Source organism: Sparus aurata, chromosome 6 (genome assembly GCF_900880675.1).
Source record: "Sparus aurata chromosome 6, fSpaAur1.1, whole genome shotgun sequence".
Taxonomy (NCBI): domain Eukaryota; kingdom Metazoa; phylum Chordata; class Actinopteri; order Spariformes; family Sparidae; genus Sparus; species Sparus aurata.
Window position 1 is genome coordinate 7,150,206 of NC_044192.1, and position 22,231 is coordinate 7,172,436.

The 22,231-nt window shown below is 44.5% G+C and overlaps 1 protein-coding gene across 9 annotated transcripts in view; it reads right to left on the bottom strand.

Annotated features, from left to right (window-relative positions):
• Positions 1-684: 684 nt before the first annotated feature.
• chd6 (chromodomain helicase DNA binding protein 6) overlaps positions 685-22,231 on the bottom strand; it is a 101,229-nt gene continuing 79,682 nt past the window's right edge. For 5 of the 9 annotated variants that reach the window (XM_030419210.1, XM_030419209.1, XM_030419211.1 and 2 more), the window contains 16 exons: positions 21,481-21,559; positions 19,466-19,523; positions 18,025-18,397; positions 17,537-17,745; positions 16,098-16,195; positions 13,620-14,471; positions 13,249-13,503; positions 12,314-12,626; positions 9,935-11,368; positions 9,620-9,771; positions 8,444-8,707; positions 6,262-6,897; positions 5,834-6,073; positions 5,529-5,696; positions 4,912-5,016; positions 685-4,721 (listed from right to left, as the gene is read on the bottom strand). In XM_030419210.1, the coding sequence (XP_030275070.1) occupies positions 3,483-4,721; positions 4,912-5,016; positions 5,529-5,696; positions 5,834-6,073; positions 6,262-6,897; positions 8,444-8,707; positions 9,620-9,771; positions 9,935-11,368; positions 12,314-12,626; positions 13,249-13,503; positions 13,620-14,471; positions 16,098-16,195; positions 17,537-17,745; positions 18,025-18,397; positions 19,466-19,523; positions 21,481-21,559 (6,475 nt within the window). In that variant the 3' untranslated portion in view covers positions 685-3,482. The remainder of the gene's footprint in view (positions 4,722-4,911; positions 5,017-5,528; positions 5,697-5,833; positions 6,074-6,261; positions 6,898-8,443; positions 8,708-9,619; positions 9,772-9,934; positions 11,369-12,313; positions 12,627-13,248; positions 13,504-13,619; positions 14,472-16,097; positions 16,196-17,536; positions 17,746-18,024; positions 18,398-19,465; positions 19,524-21,480; positions 21,560-22,231) is intronic. The other 4 variants (XM_030419215.1, XM_030419216.1, XM_030419212.1 and 1 more) reach the window with 4 other exon arrangements.

The following is a 22,231-nucleotide window of genomic DNA, read 5'->3' on the forward strand; positions in this document are numbered from 1 at the left end:
TTATAACGTAGTGATTTTTTATTTTTATTTTTTTTGGACAGCGGCACCTTCAGCATCACTGCGGGCTTCTAAAGATAATGCACATCACCAAGGCCGTGTCGCGTACGAGCAAAAAGGACAAACTGAACACAAGCACGATAAAACATGTCCCTATATGGAGATGTAACAGAACAATCGATACAAAAAAAAAAAACACACTTGCTAAATAAGGCATTTACTTTGAATAATACATAATGAAACTACGAGAGAAAAGAATGTCATATTTGGTGAGAGTTTGGCAAAGCGAAAAGAAAAAAAGTATAATAAATTATATGTAGCCACAAACTGTGACAAGGCAACAACTATGTTTTTATCCCCCCCCCCCCCGAACAAGAAATGTGAACAGAGACAGAAGAGACACCACGACAAAAGGTGTGCGCATGCATGCACACAGACACACTCTCCCGTGATCACACACACACACACACACACACACACACCCCCAAACACTCTCACAATCTCACACACACACGTACAGAAACAGGTCAACATTCACAAAAAGACATTGTGCAAAAATAATGTTTTCATGTATGAAAACAAAACAGGAAGTGAAGTCCAAACGTCATGAACAGAAACATTTTTTGACATAAACCCCTCCTCCAAAAAACACGGAACCCTGTTCTGAAAAGACTGAATAGAACCAGCGACTTGCATCCATTTAATGTACAGTACAGTCCGGTTGATACAGAGAACACTGGGACTAAGCTCGATGCAAAACTCCCCCTCGCATTCGTCAAGTATTTCTCTTTTTTTTTTGTTTTTTCCCAACGGAGAAACAAAAAGGTGAAAGAAATGAACGGTGCACTAGAAAAAAACAAACAAAAAAAAAAAACAGCAATATACAGCGATAGATTTACATATTTAGAAACTCTTAGCATGAACTGCAATTAAAACTAATCTGAGGGAAAAAAGAAAGGAGACGAAGAGCACCGACGAGGCCGCTTTGTATCCCTCCTCCTCCTGTTTGATCTGTTCCGTTAGAGACAGATATTCCCTTTCACTGGACAGATGGTTGACGACGCACACAGAAAATCTCTCTGGACACGGACTTTAAAAAAAAGGAAAAAAAAGAAACAGGAAGGAGAGAATGGGCAAAAAAAAGATGCTACAGGTCAGGATTGTAACCTCTTCGTGATGAGCCACAGTTTCACTGATTTCCTGCGAGTCAATTTCATTTGGGACTCAGTTAAAAGAATAAAAAAACCCACCTCTTCTCCTCTTTCCTCCCTCCACCCTCACGTTGTCAGGGACGCGATACAATCGAGTCTGCCTCATATCGCCCCCTGCTGACCACACTGAGCTCTGAACTTTGAGATTCCTGTCCTAATCTCTTCTGAAGGGGAATCTCTCAAAAGTGACTTTGTGTCTGAGTTTATAAAAACAAAAATCTTTACATGGCGCTAAAAAAGAAAAAACAATAAAAGAAATGAATCTCATGATTGTTCTCTGCTTTTATCAATGAAAGCAAAAGAGACGGAGTTCTTGTTCTGAATATCACTCAACACTTCCTGTTGTTGGGTTCGGAATTATTACTCTACACTCGAATCAATCATTCGCCTGAAGTTTTTCATCACATGTACATTTGTAATAGAATTCTTTTACATAAGTTCAATTTAAAGCCAAGATTTTCTGTCAATTTGAGTCAGTGTGTAGAAATTAAATCACCAGATGTGTGATTTATTACAGGAGACAATAACCCTTCTGAAAAGTTACTTTTATGTAAAATACTTAAAAAATAAATGTTCAAAAGACACATCATGTTTATATAGAAGTTCCCTTTAACTTTGTACATAATGAATGAACGAATGTTTGTGTAATATATTAATACTATCTGATCCTTCTTTTATTTCCCACTGAAGTTTCTCAAAAATCACTTGTGCGTCTATTTTGCAGGCATCTTAAATCTGATCATGTCACACAGCGCAGCCTGAAGCTCACATGTGGTCTATGCTTTTTAGTTTTCTAAATATTTTTGCATATGATAAAAATGCTGAATATCACCCTGATAGAGGTGCGAGACTGTGGCGCTGTCCACAGTACTGAAATGGACCGGAGGCGATCGATCAGACGGACAGAACATTTAGTTTAGTTTCTAAGCCTGCTGCTTTTTCTCTTTCAGCCATAATTCCACTGCAGCCGTCCACAAACGGAAGACAAGACGCATCAGCTCAACATGATAGAAGAACTCTGCCTTAAATCCGACACTTTACAGTGAACTTATGTCGTAAAAACTGAAAATGTACATGCAATTAAAATGCTTCAAGTCACAGTTTGTTTCTTTTTTTTTTCCTTTTTGAGTGTAGTGTGAAAAGAAAATTACTTTGTAACTCTGAACTTCTTCTAAAAGAAGTTATAGCAGCAACTGTGTAGCGTTTATAATAATAATAATAATAATAATAATAATAATAATAATAAAAATAATAAGCGCTGGCAAGTTAAAGTTGGCGTAAATGTGAGAAAGTAAAATGAATTAATGAACATTCAGTCCTGGGATCTATTAACCTCACTGGTGTTGTGACGTTTTGGAGCTTCCAGTCACCGTTTTTCAGATTCGGCAGCTTTTTTTTTTTTTAAAGTACAACATGTCCTTTTATTCTTTGAGTCACTTTAAGAAGTATGAGGGTTCTGAAATGTATCTGAGCTGCTGTTTGTTCTATCTGAACATTATTCCCCTCAGTATCGACGTGGAGTTTTAGTGTCACATGAATCTGGGACTGCTGCTTCAGACTGGTTAATTAATCTGCAGGTTCTTCGACATTGCACAGAGGTAATCTAAACAAATATCACTCAGTGAAGTGGAGTGTGCCAGAAGACAGTGCTCGGGTGAACAGGCTCGGGTTTGACCTTGAACTTAAGATACACAAGTTGCTGCTCTGCTTCTCTAAATTCCCAAACTGTGGTGAGAAATTCTAACGGCTTTGAGGGGAAACGCGACCGACGCGACTCTGCGTCACCGTCCTGCAAACGCACCAAACCTAAATCTGAAACTTTGCGACAGATCGTCTCATAACCGGATTGATTTTTTTACAGCCGACGCCGCTCCTGGTTCGCACGTCTCGTCTGCAGTGTGTGTGTGTATATATGTGTGTGTGTGTGTGTGTGAGTGTGTGTTGACAAGCGTCCCACCTGACCCGGTCTTGATGCAGAATGCAGGGGAAGAATACACAGAAGATTTCTTACACTAGTTTTTTTTTTTTTCTTTTGTATACAAGGAGGGAGTGGAGAGGGTGGGGTGGGAGGGGGCGGGTGGGGTCTTGGTATATAAACATAACCGAGGTGAATATAATCATCATCGTTATTATTAGTCATCATCATAATAAAAGTCTTTACATGGACATTGACTGACAGACACGGCACAAACTTTACACTGTTGCTCAGTCGAGAAAGAGGAGGCAGGAGGAGAGAGCAGGAGGTGGTCGTCTCTCTGCGAGTTTTCTCCTCCTCTACGCCTCCTCTCCTTCCACCTGTCTCTGCTCCTCAGTGTCCTGCTTCTCCTCCTCCTCCTCCGCCGCCTCCCCTCCTGTGTCCTCCTTCTCCTCTGTGGCCGCTCCCTCCAGGTGGTTATGGGAGTCTGGTTCCTGGGGCTCTGCGGGCCCGTCCTCTCCGTCTCCCTGCCCAGTCTGGGGCTCTTCAGTCGGAGACAGGCCCGGGTCCGGGGCCGAGGTAGAGGGGATGGAGGGAGATGAGGAGGAGGCTGGCTGGGAGGTGACAACACGTTTAACTGTACTTTCTTTCTCCTCTACCTTCCCCGTCACCGCCTTCTCCCTCTCCTCCTCTCTCTCACCCTCCTCCCGCCCTCTCTTCCTCCTCCTCTTGGGGCTGCCCGGGGAGCCGTCCACGGCACCGGGGGGCATGGCGGGCAGCGCCATGATGCCGCCGTGCGGTAAGAACATGTGCGGGTACAGCAGACCGTGGGACATGCCCGGGATCAGGAAGGGGTTGAAGGTAAGATGGCTGCCGGTCCCGCCTCCGAGATGCGCAGCACCAAGATGTGCCCTGCTGGTGGAGGTGATGATGGCTGCCGTCTCCGCCCCTGCTGGTCTTTTGTTTGCCTCCACTGCTCCTTTGTCCTCCCTGCTCCTTTCCTTTTCTCCACCACCAGAGCCAGAGGAGGCGGCGCTCTCTCTCTCAGCAGGCGTCGTCGACGAGGGGCTGCCTGCCTCCGATGTCGACGGTGCGGTTGTCGTGGTGACTTTTGCAGCAGACAATGAAGAAGAGGAGGAGGAGCTGGGGTGAGGAGGTGGTGGCGCGTGCGCCATCATTGCACCAACGCTGAACAAGGCGTGTTGAGGGATCCCAGCCCCATGGGGGTGCGGGATGCCATGCAGCATCATGGGTAACATATTCAACCCGTTCTTGGCATCGTCTGCCGATGCTCCGGGTCCACCCGCCTGCACGGCTGCAGAGAAACCATGAGGGAATCCTGCCGCCATGATCCCAGAGATGGGAATTCCGGGAATACCACTGCGGAGGTTCTGCATGGCCACCATGGAGTCCATGCTGCCGATTAATCCGCCGTTCATGAAGAGTGGAGGGCCGAGGCTGGATGAGGTGGAGTCAGAGACAGTCAACAGGGGCTTCGGCATCTCACTGCGAGGCCGCCGCCCACGGCGCCGAGAGCCCGGGTCTCTGTTGACCGGTTCGGTCAGGATCCTAGAGAACTTCCCTTCAGGGAGGAAACCCTGCAGGAGAGGGGGAGGAAGAAGTTAATAGTCAAGGAGTTACACATCAGGAGATTACAGTCAGTGTGTGACGGTTTAGTACAGAATCAACATTTGGATTTTCAAGTTGAAAATAAAATATGATTTAATTGCCAAGTGCACAACTCTGCATGTTTGTTCAGCAGCAGGTGATGAATGTTGTTCTACTCACGGAGTGTTTGACCACATCCGCCCAGTCCGGAGCTACATAATACTCTGAGTTTGCATCCAACCACCTGGAAAGCTCCTTTATGGCCGGAGCCATGGCGCCACCAAGCTGCAAGACAGGAAAACCAAAGGAACATTATGACAATGATCATCAACTCATCCTCATATTCATTTTTATGGCTGCCTGTATTACGATTAAGGATGCACCAATTTGTTTACCAATTTTAATAAAATGACAGTCATTGATGGCAGTGACTGATGTTTATCTGTAGTGTCAAGTTAATTTTAGCTGAACTACTGGCTTGTGTGATGCATCAGTGTGAGGTTATGCAAGTAAAAATTCTAATGGTTGAATAGTTATGTGGCAAAAAAATCTTTAGAAGCAGTGACTTCAAAACAAAAAATGTTTGAATGTGAAAGAAGGTTATTCTAAAAGTCCTAAAAAATTTCATATTCTTTATTTTGTTATTTACTGTGAACACTGGTGATGTCTTAGAATTCAGGAGGATTCCTGATTATTATCAGACACTTTTTATAACCATTTCCTACGACTGAATATATTTTGATGATGCGGACGAGCTGTTGTTTATGTGCTCGGTGTGTTGTTTGTGTTTTTCCTACCCTGCGTCCGGTGCCTCGGTGCACAACAGGAACCCTCTCCTCCCCCGTCAAAGAGTTGATGTCCAGCTTGGTCGGGTCTTTGCAGCGATGCCTCCGCTGCTTTGGACGCTCCACGAAACCGTGTAGCAGACCCGCTCCAGACTGCAGCGTGGGAGAGAATAGACAAGACTGATGAGAGAGAAGAATGAGAGGATTACTCACACGCTCAAAAAAAAGCAGCTCGTTTAGGAAATCGTTTACAGAAAATATGACACTGATACAGACGGTTAAACACGGGAACAAGCAAATAAAATGTCCAGACTTACATGAGTGAACGTGGGGAGGTCCATGCTGTATCCCGGGTTCTGTCTCAGCCACTCGATCAGACCTTTGCTCGCCGCCTCTCTGTCGATGGCGATGATCTCTGGCTGAGGTGGCGTCTGGGTGGGGGTGGGCGTAGAGGAGGAGGACGGCGTGGGGGGGCCGGCGGGTCGCTCTGAAGGAGAGGGGGACGGCGAGGAGGTGGAGGAGGAAACGGAGGAGTGGCTGATTACCTCCACCCGGCCCTGCAGGAGGAAGGACACACACACAGGTGCAGGTGTTTTTAACAGTCTGATATTAGACAGAATTACCTCTCGAATGCAATCTTCTTTTCTTTACCTGATGATTTTTTTATCCCACAATGCCCTAGGTGTGTTTTCTCTCTTTCACATTGAAGCACATACATGATAATTGCCCTCCTCCCTCCACCCACCTGTGTCTCCGGGAGGTGCAGTCCTCTGCTCTTGGTGAACTCAGAGTACAGAGCTTCCACGTTTCTCCTCCTCCCTCTCCTCCTCCTCAGTGAGTCATCTCCCCTCAGGCTCCCGTTAACTATCTGTCCCGTTACAGGATGGATGAGGCCGGCCTGCAGTATCCCGGCCATGTCGATCCCCACAGAGCCTGTGAGTGGCGCTGTGATGGGCGGTGGTGGAGGCAGCTTATGACCGCTGCCGGCACCGGCACCGTGGTGGCCGATAGCCGGTGCAACCACAGCTTCTCCCGCCCCACTGGTGGTGCTTATTTCTCCGGACGACTTGGTCAGATCAATGGCCGTTTCTTGCCAACCATTAATCAACATGGCTCCCGTACGGTGAGAGGGCGGGGCCACCACCGGAGTAACGCAACTGGAGCTGGTGGTGGTCGCAGTAGTGTGGCATGACGTCGCTGATTTGCCAGCTAAAACCTTGGCGGCGGCTGCAGCGGCAGCTGCCTCGTAGTCGTAAGACCTCCGCCCTCCCGCTCGTTTGAGCTCAGGGAGGTAGGGAGGAGCCACGAGCCTCTCCTGTAAGAGAGGCAAGGAGGTGAGGCGCCAAGCTCCGCGCCCGCATGCCCCGCCCCGCTGCATGTACTGTCAGAGTGGACAGGGTGGGTGAGGGGTAGACAAGAATGGGAGAGAGATGATGGCTTTGTTAAACATACATATGGACTGAGACACAACACAGTGGAGGCTATCAACCAGACCTGGGTTAAACCATGAGCGCTACACCTGAACTGATGCTTAAAATCTCCCTCTTCGTTTAAGATTAGGTCATCGGGTGCCTGGAGAAGCTTCTAATGTTTTCCTGTTTTGTTCAACTCTTAAATTACGAGATATGAAGTGAAATAAGTCGCTCACAGCTCCTCTGTTCCCTGACCGATTGAGTGTTACAATTTGGAAGCGATACCATTGGATAAAACCAACTGTACAGGTAATTAAGACTATAAATTGGGTCTAAATAAACAGCACTTGTAAATTATTATCCTTAAATTTAATGAATAATGTATATTTGCTAGTTAAAGGAAGACTAGCTACCCAAGTCTGATATCAACATGTATAATATCAACAGTACACATTACAGAGACAGGGAACTTTACAAAAAGCAACAAAGCGATGGTGTGAACTCGAGGTGCCCAGTTACAGTTACAAACCCACTCCTGCTCACTAATCTCTTTGCTGTATCTATCTTCAGCTGTAGCTAGCTATCATTAGCAAGTTAGCTCAGTTTGTCATGAAGCTAGAGGCCCCATTAGCTGACAAGAGTCTACCTGGACTGTGACCTCAGATCATAAGGGAGCTCAACTGAACTGGGACTGAAAACAGCCTTTAAGACCGAGAACAGAGGTCAGTTTGAAGACAGGGGACACAGTATGGAGGTGATTTACAGTGGCTCTGACCTCCTCACATCTTACTCTGTGAGGTGATTGTAGAAAGACAGAGCAAGACTGTTTTGAGGAGTTATATTTTTTTTATGTCCTGTTTGAATAAAGTGTGCTTTACGATGAGTTAACAAGGAGATTAAGCTCGTCATATCAAATTTAGATGGTACGCGATTATATTTTTCTGTTGAGTAAGAAGTGAGCTACGAGAATTTTAACTTTATTTTTACATTTTTTGAGTTTGTTTCGTTTATTTAGTAGACTAAAGATTAAGAGCTTGTGGAAGATAGAGTACTCACCGCTTGCTACAGCTGAAACTAATGGGACTATACTACTGGACTAGAACAGGCTGGCGCTAGCTGGTTAGCATGCTAACTTCAGTGGACATTTCTGCAACACAGTACAGAGTCTTTGATGTCTTTTAACATCTCTGAATGTCAACACTGTTGTTATTGTTACTTTTGACAATGTTACTTAATTTCTTTTTTGATGTTTTAAACTAAAACTCTGGCCATATCTTAAAAAACTGCCCCCTGAATCTAATAAAGCTAACAAAGATACAAAAGTTTGTTTTCAATGTAAACTACAGGAGTCTACAGTCAGCTTCATTGAGCATTATTAGCAGTGCAAACTGGACACCACTCATATGAACCATGGCGTGAGATAGTGGCGATACATGTGGACAGATGACAGATGCATAGATATGTACATCGAGGGGAGTTCATTCATACGTTCAGAGGGTCACCGGTAATCCTCACCTTAGGTAGTCTTGTGAGAGGAGGAGGGATGGGGAACCCCAGCCCAGCGTTCGCCTGCTGAACCCTGGCCTGACCTGAGACGGAGCTGGCGGCCGTGGTGGGGAGGAAGCCTGTTCGGTGGTGCTGGTGTTGGGCTAAACTGTTGGCCAGGCAGGAGTTGGCAGGGAGGGAGCCGGGCGAGTCGTACTGCTCGCTGGATGAAGGCCACTTCCCCTTCAGGATGGCGTGGCAGATGCTGTCCAGGCGGTTGATGATGACCCGGTCCTACAGGGAGCGACACAACAGAAGAGGACTGAACTAATGATGTGGCCTGAGACGGTGTGAAGGGTTTTATGTTCTTAATAAATCAGACAAACACTCAGCACAACAATCTGACATATGGCTTGATTAATATCTCCTGCAACAAAACTAATCTCCACCTAAAATAATGCATTGACAACATATCAGGGTTAAAATGTGAGTATTTAGCTCATGATGTAGTAGGGGTGTGCCAAAATATCGATACTACGATATATCGCGATATTTTGTCTTGAGGTACGTTATCGATACACTGGTGCCAAATATCGATATTTAAAAATGTAAAAAAAATAAAAACATTTGTTTTGTTTTTTTGGCCCACCACCACCACCCCTCTTCAGAGGACAGCTTTATCTTTATTCAAACATAGGTATACAACCAAATAAAATTTAAATGGTTTAAGCAGCTCCGAAACCCACACATATCGATATTTAATGATAGTTGTAGTCGTTGTGTGTGTTAAGAAGAGTCACTGTGCAATATACTCTTTGTTTACTTGGCTGTCATTCATGTGAAATTGATTGACAATGTTTTGTTATTCTTGTGAAATGGATTCAGTGCAGTCAATAAATTCTGAATTTCTTCAGTGACACAGATATCGTGATGTATCGTGGATGAAATTTCTTGCAATATGTCGATAATCGCAGAATCACTGTATCGTGATATTATCGTTATCGTCGGCAAAATATCGTGATAGTATCGTATCGCGAGGTACTTCGTGATACCCAGCCTTATGATGTAGCACGTCTTGTTGCTAAAAAAAATGTTGTTGTTTGGATGACAGCATTTGGCTGTAACCCTCTGCTGCTCTGTGATGCACGTCATACAATTCTTGAAATATCATAACAGACATTTTAGGCATCGTTGACACCACAGTACCTTCGGCCACTCGGAAAACGAGTAAAGTGCTTTCTCCTGTAACAGCTGAGCGATGGTCGGCTCCCTGCTGTCGTGGAGGCTGTCGGGAATCTCACACATGGAAATTGGAGTTGCAAACCGGGGACTGCTCACATAACCTTCCACCACAGCCACTACAAGAGAGGATGACAGGTTAAAGCTCAACATCGTGTCGTGTTTTTAGAAGCAGAGCATTTTTCAAAATAAATTAAGTCTTCATTAACAATACAGAAATAATAAATAATGATTATTTGCTGCTCTGCTGTGAATAAACCTTTTTTAAAAACACATTCTGACCTGGTGTCGGTGGCCTCTCCTCCTTCACTTGTCCTTTCACCACCAGACTTCCCGACGTGTCCACCAGCCCGTCCGCCTGCTCCAGTTTCGGGGTCAGGACGGTGCTGTCCGCCTCCAGCAGCTCCTGCTTCGTCTCAGCTTTGATCTCAGGCAACACTCGAAACTCGAGGCCCTCCGGCTTGGCCTCAGGTTTGATCTCAGAGCTGTCTGGGTAGGTTGTGAACTCCAGACCTTCTGGTTTTGTCTCAGTCTTTAGCTTGGCTCCATGTGGATAAGCAGCGAACCCGAGGCCGTCTGGTTTTGCCTCAGGTTTGACTTCAGCACCATCTGTGAAGGCTGCAAACTGGAGGACTTCAGGTTTACTGTCCAAACTCTCGGGCTTCATGGGAAGGTTGAGATGTTCAGATTTGGTCTCAAGTGTTTCTGGTTTGACAGGATAGTCTAACCGCTCAGCTTTGGTCACCAACTCTTCGGACTTAACAGCGTAAGAAAATAATTTCTCGTGCTTGACTTGAGAGCTGTCAGGATACACATCATCAGCAGACTCAGTCTTGGGCTCTTCTACCTTGATCGGCAGCTCTAATGGCTGCGGTTTCTTCTCCTCACGACTGTTCGGTGAGAGAGAAAATTTAAGATCCGATGGTTTTGTGTCAATACTGTTTGCAGAAGCCATTTTGATTTCATTTTGTTCAAGCAGATTGTCTTTATTGTCCTGATCATGGGAGAATGTCAAGGCCATATTCCTCAAGTCTCTGCTGCCAGACGGTAAACTCAGATCTTCAGCTGCTACTTCATAGTTTTCCTGATCCATGGAGACTTCCGTTTTGACTCCAGCTCCTCCGCTTTCCTTTGCGATGGTTTCATCAGGCTCTGATGCGACTGCAGGGGATGAGAGAGAAGCAGCAGGGCAGGAGGGTTGTGCATATTGAGAGTAAATGCTCTCCAGCTCCATCTCATTGAGTTTTGTGTCTGGTTGTTTCACAGCCTGTCCAGCAGTTTCATCACACGGTTGAACCACGGGAACCTCCATGAGGGAAACATGATCAATCTGCCCCTCCGAGATCTCATCCACCTGATCTGCAAGATCACCTGGACCCTCCTCTCTGGAATTTTCTACAAACTCTCCTCCTGCGTTCCCTATCAACGTTTCAGCGTCAAGAGAGTTTTCTGTCTCTTCCTCCACTGGTTGATACAAAATCAACCCGTCCACTTCCTCCCCAGGCTCCTCAATAGACTCAGGACATGCAAGGCTACCCTCCTGTTCCAGCTTCCCAAGATAAGGTAACCCGTCTTTGGGCTCCTGCAGGTCTTGAGACAGTTGATTTGAGACCTCCATCCTCTCATCCTGTTCTCCAAGGCTCGGCTCTGGCTCCATCCCATCCATCTGTGGTACCTTCATGGGCGGATTCAAGACTCCCAAACTTCGGTCTGCGCCTGTGACGACACACCATCAAGATTAAATAGTGCAGTATTCGTTCAGTGAGAACTCAACCATGTGGACAGGCGCAAAGCAAAGCTAATTTAAAGATGCTGTCTAGAGGAAATAGCTGTAATTTAAGTAAAATGTTCAGACGGAAAAATGATTAAATGTTTTTTTTTTTATTTCCACAAGAGGTTGCCAAAGTCGGAATCCTCACTTTTCATTAGAGTAACTTATGCCTTCCCGCTTCCTCCCTCCTCCTGTGCCCTGGACATAGTTTCCTAACCCTAACCCTCAGGAATAATCCCTTAAATGTACCTCGAGGAGAAGATGGGAGGACAGGTTTCACCAAGAGCATACAGCGAGGACACACAGGTGTCTCCTCACCTACCTGACTAGAAGCAATTCAGGGAAGCGTGGAGACACGGGAGCATTATATAAAAACACCCAACATGGTTTTTAGGTAGTTAAGAGGGTTGCTAAAGTTAAGATTTATTCAACATTTTATGACCCTGCTCAGGGGATGTCTTTCTTCAGACACTGACAATCTGGATTGCTAACAAATTTAGAGTTGTTTAATTTGTTTGGATAGATTACAGAGCTAAGTGACGGCCCACTTTTCCAACAGTTCTGGCTCAAGAAATGAATTTCCCATCTTTCACTCCACTGATGTTGCAGAAAATCCTTCTATAAAGAATTTAAAGCCTGAAACTAAGCCAACCAATCCTGAGATGAATCCTATTAAATTGATTTGGAGCAACACACATTTGGGAAAGAGAGAAAACATCAAAAGGTATAGATTCCCTGGATTTCAGAATCTGAACTTCAGGAACCTCTCCGTTGAGCTCTATTTAACACAAAACCCAAAGGACACTTTAACAACACAGTCTAGGCTTAACTTCTTTCGTGTGGTCACTTTGGGGATTTAGTTTTTATAGAACCAGCACTTTGTTACATACTTCGGTCTGCATCACACTCTCTTTCCAGACTCGGATCTCTTCCTTCGCTCTGCTCCGCGGTTGCCCTCGACAAGTCTTCCACTTCATCTTCATCTTTGTCGTCAAACTCGAACCCGGTGCCTCCTTCCTGGTCGTCTCCTTCCGCCACGGGACTGGTCAGGCTCTCAGCGACGTCAGAGTGGCCCAGCCTATCCTGCGGCTCGTGGGCAGTGATGTCCGACAGTGAGAGGGGAGGAGGGGGGACGTAAGGAGGAGGGGGACTCGCCGATAGGTCGGTTTGATCGGCGCTGGGTTCCTCGGTCACGCCGATATCCTGAATGCAAACAACGACAATGTTGACATCAGATTTACTAGAGAATCAGATTCTGTTATTGTTTCATTAAATACTAGTTAGGTAATGTTACAGAGAAGTGTGAATAAAAACAAACTAAACAAGTTACTGAGGATTTTGTTTTTCATGCATAAAGACTCAAACGAGTGGAGCATAATTCATTGTCCTGGTCATGAGTGTACATGAGCCATTTTGTAATATGTAAGATAAATATTCCAGACCTTCACTGTGCTCTTCTTTATTAATCAAAAATGTCTCCTGTTGCATAATTCGAACATTCATTAGAGGACACAGTGCTCAGTGTTCGTCAGGTCGAGTAGTTCTTCAACATTTTTATTTAAAATTCAAAAAATGCAAAGCCATTTTAATATATTTTTATATTTCTGTTGGAGAGGTTTGACCCTGAGAGAAGTCAGTCACAGCTGAAGTGGCTCCTTCAAGCAAACATGACCCATTCATTGAATATCTGAACTCTATTTCAGCGTTTTAAAAACATCTTCCTGAAAGCTTTCATACTATAGACGATGGCCCATTTTCTCAGTTTATCTTTTTCACTTCAACTTTGTTCCATCGAATTCACCAGAGAAAAGATTAATTTGCCGACCTTGAAGAGCATGTAACTGGAGGACAGTGGCTCCACAGAGTCTTCTGCAGAGGGGTGGGAGGGTGATGATGATGGTGGGAGGCCCAAACACTCCTCCAGAGTTCCACCTTCCTCCCCTCCTCTGTCTCCCCCCTGCGCCTCCTCGTCTTCCTCCTCCAGAAAGCCAGTCTCCAGAGTGGAAGGACCCAGGATCGGATCGGACTCGTTGAACATGTGGTGTGCAGGACTGGAGTGGTCTGTACCGTCCCAGGGAGCCTGCAGAGACGAAGGTGACGGCCGGTTAAAGATTTTTCACAATTTTCTCACGTTTAAAGGTGTCATTTATAAGAAATGGACAGAATCTAAAAGGTAGCTCTGTGTACAGTGTGTACCTGTAACTGGTCCAACTCCACTGACGGTGCCATCAGCCCGGTCTCCTCTGAGGAGCCCTGCTCTCCAACAAGCACGTCACTCCTCAGTTTTGAATCAAGGTCTGTTCCTCCCACGCCGTACGAGTTGAGCATGCTTTGTCCTCCTGTTGCGGAGTTGAAGGGGAACCCGTTGAGCGCGTCTTTGGAAGCCTTCCCTCCATGTAAAGCCTCTGCAGACATGGCGTCATGGTGCAGCGAGCCCAGCTCCAGGCTCTCATCCAGAGGAGGACAGTCGAGGAAATCTCCCCGTGACCCAGCAACCATTCCCAGACTCGGTGAGGCAGAACTGTGGGCGTCCAATGGTGGAGGGTGGAGGTGAGGGTGAGAGGAAGAGGAAGAGGAGGAGGAGGGAGAAGGAGCTGATGGAGGCACTGTGTGATGCTGGTGGTGATGGTGGTGGTGGTGGTGGTGGGAGGACTGGTGGGGATATTCAGGAGGCTGCGGGGAGTGTCGACCGAGCCCAGAGTCATACAGACAGCAGTGAGGGTGAGGCAGCTGCGGGTGAGACGAGGAGGAGGAGGAGGAGGAGGATGAAGACGAGATGCCAGGGTGAGTCGCCAAGCCCGGATGGTGAGGGTGGTGATGACTTTGAGAATGAAGATGAGCGGGGTGTCCCCTGACGTAGTTCCTGTGAGCCTCCAGGAAGCTCAGCTGGGGGTCGTTCAGGATGTAGAAGTCGGTGCGGCTCAGGCCGTGACGCGCCGCCCCAATGAGGAGGTCACGGTCGTGTTTGCCAGACTCCCACCAGACCGGGAGGTAGAGGGAAGGGCGGCACAGCTGGAGGCGGGTCGAGATTAACGGGTGACGGAGAACCTGAAGCAATACAGGGGGGTGTTAATATAAAACAGATGAAATGCTGAGAATAATAACAACTGCGGTCATCTTTAATCTGCTAGTGATCAGTACAACACCACGCCAACTAGACAAAAAGCAGAAGTTTTCTTTGCTTTTACCCCTTGAACCATGAAGCACTTTTTGCTTGATATCATTCCCTTCATGTATTTATTGAATCTGTCACACTGAGTTTATTATTCTATTTAAGGGCTGTCAAAGTTAACGCGTTAATCGCGCGTTAACGCAACATCCTTTTAACGCCGTTAATTTTTTTAACGCGCGATTAACACTCGGTATTAAAAAAAGAAGGAACGCGCAATTGTTTGATTTACGGCCGTCGGTGGCACCTGTAGTCTTGATCCAAAGGGCGGCAGAATAATAAGAAAGGGAATCAGAAGAAGAAGAGGCAGGGTTGGCGTTCGGGAAAAACACGGTAGACTGAAAAGCAAAAGTGAAAGTAAATGGAGAAAGGACTTATGAACGGCAAATTCACTTTCAAAACACTGCCAGAGGGTTCGGTCCATAGGACAAAAGTTATCTGTACGTACTGTTGACATGAAATGAGTTATGACTGAAGTTCGTCGAGTCTCAAATATCATTTGCAAGCCAAACACACGGCAGATGCAGAGAGCCCACCGCCCCACCTCGCCAAAAGCAGACATCACCATGTTTTGATCCCATTTAGGGTGAGGGGATATTTTTTGAGCCTTTTATTTGAAGTGTTGAATAAACATTTTCATAAAGCAAGCATATTTGCCCTTTCTTATGTTGTTAAAAGTTTTACGAACATGAGAAAAATAAATTAAGGTACATCTAGAACAGAAAGAAAATGTGCCAAAAAAATTGCGCGAGTTAACTATGAACTATGAACAAAATGCGATTAATTTGTTGTGAAAAATTCACAGTTCCAGACAAGACAGAGTCGTCTTTCTGTCCTCGCTTCCTCAGAAAAGGCAAAACACAAAAAAGCCTACTAGGTTCAATCGATCCTGACAACAAGACAAGAGCGAGGAGGGTTTCACTCGCTGATAACGGAGCCGCGCAATTATCCAGATTACTGCCAGGTGTATTTCAGGATATCAAGTGGTCCGGTTTGATATCCTGCTTGCTTTACTATACTGGGAAGTTTATACATAACATAATACCTTATTATGCAGTGAAACAAATGTATATGTGACACAAAAATGCAAGAACAATACCCCTGGCTAGGAGGGACATGGTTCATTTCTGACACTTTTTCTTTTTTGCTTTCAGGATGAATACGTTTTAAGCACTGGCACTTGGGTTCCCATCATGCTTTGGATGATGCAAACAGGATGCAATAAAGCAGTGAGCTCACTGTGGGCATCCCCTGAGCCCCATTTTTTCTTTGTTTTCATTTAGGAGAAAGTGAGGCATGAAAAAGTCAGGGTGCGACAAACAGACTCAACAAGAAATCTCTACACTGATTTACAGACGCGACACATAAAAAGTCAGGAGAGATGAATACGGTCCATTTGTGTCCTGACATGAACTCAAGTCCACGCTAACGTTTTGTGGTGTTGGGGGCGATCTTTGAAGGTAACTTTGAGTCTGAACCAGTATGAAGGATGAAGATTTGCCCACCTGCTCTCTGATCTTGCGCAGCAGCTCGATGCGGTATAAAGTGCGGGCAGCTCTCTCTTCTGTCAGAGGCTCAACAAACACAGCTGGATCCACCAAACCTGCAGGAAAAAAACAGGAGAGCGGACGTCAACACCGGTATGGAGGCAGCGAGAGGCATGACGGAGGTGTGAGAGATGAAGGCAGCGGGTGAGAGGAAGAAGATAAATACGTTCAAGTGTGTTTGTGAGTCACTGCTGTCTTTGATGTATTTACAATTCATCCCTCATGTACAGCGGCTTAGAATAGCTGCGCGAGTGTGTGCTGTATTCTCCCGTCAACCTGTCATCACAGTAGTAGTCATGCTTTATCATCGAAGTGAACGAATATCCAATTTTTGGAAACACGCAAGAGCAAATAAAGTATGTAATATGACCTTACGCTCATTAACAGATTAAAATGCATCATTTTCTAACTGTTTGTCTGTTTTCACTCAGGCTTTTCTCTGCTGGACCATCAACCATCCTGGGAACTTTATCTCTCTCTCCTGGCTGAAAATGCCTCGTTCCAGATGTCTGGATCTGGATCCTCATCCTCCAGGAGTTTCAGCCTCTCTTCTTCTCTTTCCCTTGTGCACGTGTCATCTCTGTCTTTCCCTCCATCTGTGTCTTGTGTGTTATTTCCTCCTCTCTGTTTGAACGCATTTGAGTTTTGCTTCCTGGGTGTTTGAGGAGTTTGTTCTCTTCCAGGTTTCCCCTGGTGGATATCGCGGCTGTTTGGCGACACCTGAAGCTGTTCAACATCTATATGCTTCCATATTCTTCAGGTATATTCAAAATATAGTGAGGTTTACCAGAGAGTATCTGAAGCTCCGACAGGCTTTCCTTCCCTCTAGCACATCCATGACATAACATCCTTACAGCGTCGATAGTATACAGCTGTCAGTCCTGATATTCCATACTTTAATTTTGTTGATCTTTTTGTCCACATAACATCTATTTTACTGTGTATTTTTGAAGACAGATCCCTTCTCTGTTGTTCTATTTTTTCACTGTTAAAGGATTTTTTGGGGGGAGTTTTTCTTTGTCTGAATCAAGAGTCGAGTGAGAGAGAGTGCATGTATGCTGCACAGATTGTTAAGACACTTGAGGCAAATTTGTGATTTGTAAGACTGGGCTGTATAAAAAAAAAAGTGACGACTGAAATGCAAATAACTTGTCAATTAAGATCAAATTAATCCTCCCACCAGCAGAGGTCAGTAATGTTTCCCAGGAGGGATGTGGCTGCACTCCAATGAGACTTGTTATTAATACAGTGTTGGACTCACTGCCAGATGAGCTCGCTACTATATTGTAAAACCAGCCAACAGTGACAATAAAACAAAGCAGGAAAGGAGCAACTTTCACATGTCCATCTGCGTGTGTGTGTGTGTGTGTGTGTGGGATCAATCACAATCACCATACCTTCTTCCTTCCTTGGAGGCAGTTTGCAGGCCGTCCGACACATGTTGACAAACGAGTTGAAGTATCTCTCCAGACTCTCGTCCGTCTTCCTCTCCAGTCGTGCCAGCGCTCTGAACTGAGACCAGTCGAAGGCTTTCCTCTCCGTGTCGTACACGACCCCATAGGACGAAACCGTGCGGTAAAAGTCTGCCTGTTCTCGGCGAGTCCACCTTAAATATGACGGAGGAGGGCGTTATAACGTTTCAAGTATCATGTTCATGAAGTATTTTGAGAACTGCGCTGGATTGATTTTATGTGACACAAACAGCTGCATATAAAAGTAGAAATACGTGCTTATAATTCAGAAAAGATGCTGCATTTTAACAATACAACAGTGTTTTCACGTTGTTAAGTGACGCTTTTCCACAATAAAATACCACAGACGCAGATCCAAAAGTATCTCCAATGAAATAAACATATTGATCTTATAGCATGTAGAAAATCATTACCTCCTCTGCCACTCTAGAAACAGCGGGTCGGGCTCGGTTGCGACCACAGAACACCGCCTCAGCTCTTCACCCAGCTGCCACGCTAACGGCCCTCCAGCGTGATGACTGTGAGTGGCTCCGCCTCCTCCCATCCCCATGCTGACGAGGCCGTCGTGAAGCATGAAGTCGTGCCTGAGCATCGGCTCGCGGCGCAGCGTGAAGCGCTGATAGGCGGTGATCAGGCGCCGTAATCGGGCCGTCAGGGCGGGGCCAGTGGGCCAGAGGGGCCGGGCCTGGACGACGTGGAGAGATGCAACCCCAGTCCCTGTGCCTGTTGTCGTCGTGGTGACCAATGGTCCATCAGTGGCACACAAGTCACCAGACATCTGGGAGTCTGGGAGGAAAAGAGGCACAACGTTTCTTATAATCACTGAACATTAAAACAACCCGTAAAAGCATGTGATGATGATGCTACAACCCAGGATACATTAATAAAAACAGAATGTAATAATTCATGAAGAAGTTACTGACAACGCTGTAAAAAGAAATCAATTCAAGAAAAATTTTAAAACCCTGAACCTAAAAACAGCTAGCTATACAAAGATGTTTTTCTACAAGATTTATCAAATGTGCGATATCAATCTGTGTTCTGTCGGCTGCATCTTATATGACCCAGCGTGGATTTGAAAAGATTCTTAAATTCTCGCTACAAGGCAAAGAATCTAGGAGCTGGAAATCACCAAAACTCAATCGATCAAAATGGTAAGTTTTAAAATTTCATTTGCTCATCTTCGAAAATGTAACCTCATACTCCACCTGTCCTTAAATATTCTCTAAATTCCCTTCATATAAAATATTAAAATACACCAGGACAATGTCAGGATATTTGGCATTCTAGTTTGGAAGTCTTTCCATTTCTTTCTCCAGGGAGCTATTCAACAATTAGGTGTCCATTAAACGTACACTCCGAGACAGAGAGCACCATTAAAACTATCAAAACTCATTTCACACACTGGATCACCCCTGGACTCTGCAGAGCAGCTGTGTAATGAAGACTTCAGCTGAAAGGTGAAATGGGTTCAGATACAGCCAGAAGCGTCGAGGGAAGGAACCTCTTGGACTGAATGGAGGGTGAGATGGATCGGAGGAGAGGTCATATCATGTGGTCTGAAGGGGATTTCTGACTCATTACAGAAAAATCAAGATAACTAGTGAGAAGATATCCTCAACTGCCTTTAAGACCTGTCAATCTCACAGCTATCTGTCTAGTTGGCATGTGTTTATGTGCGTCTGTGGATCTTCAGCGTAAAGATGGTTTCCCCGAGTTCGTTCTTATTTCAAGGTCATTTATGAAGAACATTTCTCTGCAGACCTGCCGTGTTACCCACATGGCTTTGTTGTTATTAACAAGCATGTTTATTTGTATGACAAAAGTAAAAATGTACAGTGCGTCTCGTCTCACCTGGACCTGTGCTGTCAGGCTTGTCTGAGGTGTCTGTGCTGGAGCAGGTTTCCTCTCCCTGTGAGGTAAAGACACACAAATATTAACAAAACAGAAAAAAAACCTGAGTAACACAAAAGCAATATATAAAAAAACCAACACAAGGATGAGGGCTATCAAGTCATAACTCTAACACACAGAGTAACTACAAGAGACAAGTCAGTCTGTCAGACGTGTACCTTGTCCAAAGCACGGGAGCTACGGCCAAAATAAGATAAGCTGTACTTTTACTTCGATCCCGGTGGGAGAAATTCAATTTGACACAGCAGCACAAAGGAACAAACAGAATAAAAACAATAACAAAAAGTAGCAGCACGAGGATAAGAAGAGAAAAACAAAACAGAATACAATAAAAAATATACTGTACGCAAATAAATAGATACGTAGAGTAGAATAAAAATGTTATGACCACTAGATGGTTCTGTGTCCAGATACCTGTGCAATGTTCATGGAAATGGGTAAATGTTACCTGAGACAGAAATACAGTGTATAAACTCATATATTGTACATACAATGTTGTATACACAATATTATCCTGGATCCACACTCAACACTTTTGTCATTATTATCTGTGTTAAGGTCTGTCTTAAACTTCAGCGCCTTACAAGTACAAAAGGGAAGGGAAAGGGGAAAAAAATGTCTTTGGAACCCAAAACAGGATCATTTTTTCCATCATTTTGAATTCCAGCCTGCACACAGTGCTGTTCAGGAAAAACTCACTGAACACAAACCAACACAGCCGTGATAACGTGATAATATTTTTTTTAAATACTGTAGTTTCGGTACGTTGATACTCTTAAAAACAAATCTTGTATCACTTTAAACAAGTGGGATTGAAAAAGTTTTATAGTATTCATAATTTTGACAACCTTAATCTGTTTATTCTGTGTTTTTGTACACGCAACTTCTAATGCATGTCTGTCCTCTGTGAAAGAGGGACGGCTCTTCCTCAGGTTTCTTCTACTTTCTCCCCTGTTAAAAGGATTATTTAGGGATTTTCCTTATAAGAACCGAGGTTGTCATACACTGTAGAGATTGGAAATCCCCCCTGAGGAATCGTGATTTAAATTTATGGGCTCTGACACCGTAGAACAAACAAAACCTTTTAAAGGTATAAAATGCACTCTTGACTTGCATTTACTTGAAATAGATGAACTGGATCAGAGAATTTTGTAACACAACATGATCTGATCACGTCATCGAGACATGATTCCACAGAAAGGCTAAAAACAATTACATTTAATTACGGCCCATCCCGACCATTTCCTATTAAAGAAAAGCCAGAACAATGTTATAACTAATGGTCTCAAAATGAGAGGAAGCTTAACATGAAATTGTTTCCACCTTGTTGGGTTGCTTTTCTCCATGATCTCATCTCCTCAAGTGCAAAACATTTGTAACTTGTCGTGTTTTCAATCTGTCGACTAGAAGATTTCGTTGAGGTGTACGTTGCATATTTAAAAACAGCAATTACACCTTTCATGAGTATTTAATTAAATATAGCAAGACCAGAACACATCAGTTACCTGGTACTTATTTTGTTAGCATGAAGTTTGAAGTTCTTACTGTGATGAATGCAGATTTAAAAAAAACAAACTTAGTTGCCCTGAAGTTAAAAGCGTAGAAAGATGAAACGCAATAAAATAAGCAATAAAAAGATACCAGAGATTATTTTTTACACATCATCTGTTCAGTTATTGAAAGTGCTCTGTATTAAAATGCATCATTAACTGTACACAGTTGTTTTTACAGCACCTGGAGGCCAAACTGTTCTGTTTCTCATCAACTCGGAAGGATCCAAAATGTTTAAATATCCCAGAGGTAGTTTTAACTATCACCACAGAAACTTAGACATTTTCTAAAGAGGTTCACGATGACGTGTCCGACTACAAATAAACCGGATCTGCGTTTGTTTGTGGAGTGAGTGAGAAAGAGAAGAGAGATCTTCTCAAACATTAATGTCTGAAGAGCCTCACCTTGCTGCTCTCGTCTCGATCTTCGCCTCCGTCAGCTTTAATTTCAGTGTCGTCCTTCACCTCCTCGGTTTTGCAAGCACTGATGAAAGAAGACAGACAAGAGCAGCTTTAATGACAATGATAATGTCCCACTGAGCTCCGAGTGTACGACTGCGGGCGACACGTGTAAGCGTAGAATTCAATGGGAGCTGTAAATATGTACTCCAAGTTTCATTGGTGTTTGACTGAAGAAACGAGAAATGACACAAAAAGAAAAGAAAATGCTGTTAACAACGCCGAGACGCAACAAAGAGCCTGTCAGCTTACGACCTGACAAATTGTGATCAGATGTACAGACAACAGATAAAACACGAGACATCAGCGTACATCATGCAGTTGTCTTTACGCGTTAAACTAAAGACGTCCTTAGGCACAAAGAAAAAAGGAAAATACGCAGACGAAACGTTTTTAAATCAATAACGAGGCAGCTGAACATGACAGCGTATCTCCAGGCGTTTGTCTGATGGTAATGTATGAACGAAGGAGGTGAAATACACAGAAAGGCTCCATGTTTCTTCTGTCTTGTTCACAGAATGCAATATTTGCAAAACAGAGTTAAACAACAAGAAGATGATGCTACATCCTGTTTCATCAAGTCCTGCAAATACAATCTTTATTATTATATTATAATTATATAACTAAATTAAAGTGTTGTCTCAGTGTTTGTTTGGAAACAGAGTCTTTCTCTGTCATTTTTCACAACACACAGGCA